Source organism: Saprolegnia parasitica (assembly GCF_000151545.1).
Source record: "Saprolegnia parasitica CBS 223.65 unplaced genomic scaffold supercont2.1252, whole genome shotgun sequence".
NCBI lineage: Eukaryota > Oomycota > Saprolegniomycetes > Saprolegniales > Saprolegniaceae > Saprolegnia > Saprolegnia parasitica.
This window is the reverse complement of record NW_012157646.1, coordinates 1-2,200: the sequence shown is the minus strand read 5'-3', so window position 1 is coordinate 2,200 and position 2,200 is coordinate 1. Positions and strand designations below refer to the sequence as shown.

General features: G+C 59.1%; 1 protein-coding gene and 1 pseudogene across 2 annotated transcripts; both read right to left on the bottom strand.

Moving 5' to 3' along the window:
• On the bottom strand, window positions 1-912 carry SPRG_18512 (hypothetical protein; annotated as a pseudogene; the record flags this gene model as incomplete). Its single annotated transcript has 2 exons — window positions 1-130; window positions 184-912.
• A 531-nt stretch (window positions 913-1,443) lies between these two features.
• Window positions 1,444-2,109, bottom strand: SPRG_18501 (hypothetical protein; the record flags this gene model as incomplete). The annotated part of the gene is made up of 1 exon (XM_012357941.1): window positions 1,444-2,109. A coding segment is annotated over one exon (666 nt), but the record flags the coding sequence as incomplete, so codon positions are not given.
• Window positions 2,110-2,200: the final 91 nt, after the last annotated feature.

Sequence of the window (2,200 nt, the reverse complement as noted above, 5' to 3'; positions counted from 1 at the left end):
TCACAAAGACGATGCGATCGGCCTCGATAAACCGACGGGCGAGCAGTCGGCCGTTCACTGGCGGCATCGCCGTGCCCGCAAGGATCGCAAGAAATCGAATGTACACAATGTCGTCGTCGATATCGACGTCCTAGTATTATGCAGAATATAGAGTCACGCAAGACAATATTGTGTCCAACGCACCTCGGCGACGCTGTAGAGCTCGGGCTGTGGCTTGAGCTGCCGGGTGAGCATGCTCCACACCGCATCCGCAATCACGGTGTAGTCGACGGGGTACGCATGACACTCGACAAAGTGAACACAGAGCGCGTCGTCGACCACTTGCATAAAGCGCTTGCGCACGTCATGACCTTGCGCATCGATGTCGTAGAGCCCGTGGCGAATCCACTCGGTCGCGAGCAAATCATATTGGTGCTGCATGAGCTTGGCCTTGGCTTCGCGCCGACCGGTGGTTCCAAGCGTCGCCAGCTTCCAGGATGCCAAGCATGGAAAGTCGCAGAGCTTGGGTTTGCGAGCGAACGCGCGCTGAAGCGCCGCAATGGTCTTGAGCTGGTCGCGAAGGAGGTCTTGGAGACGAGCGTTTTCATGCAGCGCGAGCTGCGCCGCGATTGCTTGGTCTTTGGCCCGGTCGGCCCAGATGGAAGATGGCGTCGTCATCGCCGAGGCGTTGGCTGTGAGAGCGTCGAGCTGCGCGGTCAACGCGTCGTGCTTGGCGCGGAGGTGCAGGACTTCGTCGCGCAACGACGTGCGACGGCGCTTGGCAGGCCGCGCGCTCTGGTCGGGCAACGTAGCAGCGTCGATCGACGTGCTGTGGAGCGTGGCGACCCATGCGTCCAGGTCGCCGTCGTCAGCGGCGGCGGGAACACACAGCGCCAAGATGTCATCGTCGACCTGATCGTCGACTGTCTCCATCTCGACAAAAATATAAACTGGCCAATCGGCGGCGAGACGTCCTGTCTAGATTCCCTTAAAAAGTACATTGCCCAATCGCGTAACGCGACTGGAACCGTCCAAAGAGAGTATCAAGGGTACTCGTACTCTTGTAGTGCAGCAATGCACATAAGCTGTTGCATTAGCTGGAATGCATACCCATTTTACGACATGATCTGACGTTGCACGTCGACGACTATAGCGTAGCGTACAAGCGTCCAATCATCGATTGCAATGGACGACTGCCAAAATGACTCGCTTACGATGGCGCGGTTGTCGCTGCCAGAAGTGCCACTTGAATCGTGTGCCGAAGCGACAGTTTTCTTTGGCTCGTGAGCTCGAGGAGACAGTCTGTGTACATGCCCGGCGTAAACTCCGTCACCGTGCTCTCGGTTGGCACCACCGGTGGCGAGAAGCGTGCGTACGATGTGAGGCGCGTCGTCTGTTTGCCCGTGGCTCGCACAACGATCCTAGCACAACGATGATGAAAATTGTGTACAGAATACTACCGTACTACCAGCTGCACTGGTTTTGAAGAAACCGCGCCGGGTTGGACGGGAACACGGCGTCGTCCAAAATCGAGCGCGTCACAAACACGACCCGGTCGGCCTCGATATACCGCCCGACGAGGACGCGGCCGTCTATCGGCGGGAGCGCACTTGACGTGACGTGGGCTGTATACTGGAAATACGCAACGTTGTCATCGACCTCGACGTCGGCGGCGCGAAAGTTGTCTGGCTGGGACGGCAGCTGCTGACTAAACATGCTCCAGACCGCGTTGGCCAGCACGGTTGCGTCGACGTGCCAAACCTGGCATTCCTTAAAGTGCACCCAGAGACCGTCGTCTTTGCACCGGACGTAGTGCTCGCGTGCATCGGCATCGGCGTGGCGGGCTTCAAAGTCGTGGAGACCGTGGCGGATCCACTCCGTCTCAAGCTTGTCGTACTCGTGCTGTAGGAGCTTGGCCTTGGCCTCGTGCCGACCGGTGGTTCCAAGCGTCGCCATCCTCCACGGCGCGACGCACGCAAAGTCGCAAAGATTGGGCGTGCGCGCCAAGGCCCGCTGGACGGTTGCAATGGTCTTGAGCTGGTCGTGGAGGAGTGCTTGGAGGCGGGCGTTCTCGTGGAGCGCTTGCTGTGCAACAATTGCTTGGTCTTTGGCCCGGTTGGCCCAGATCGACTTTGGTACAGTGATCGCAGCGCGGTCGGCCACAAGTGCTTGTAGCTGCGCGGTCAAGTCGTCGTGCTTGGCGCGGAGGTGGAGGAGTTCG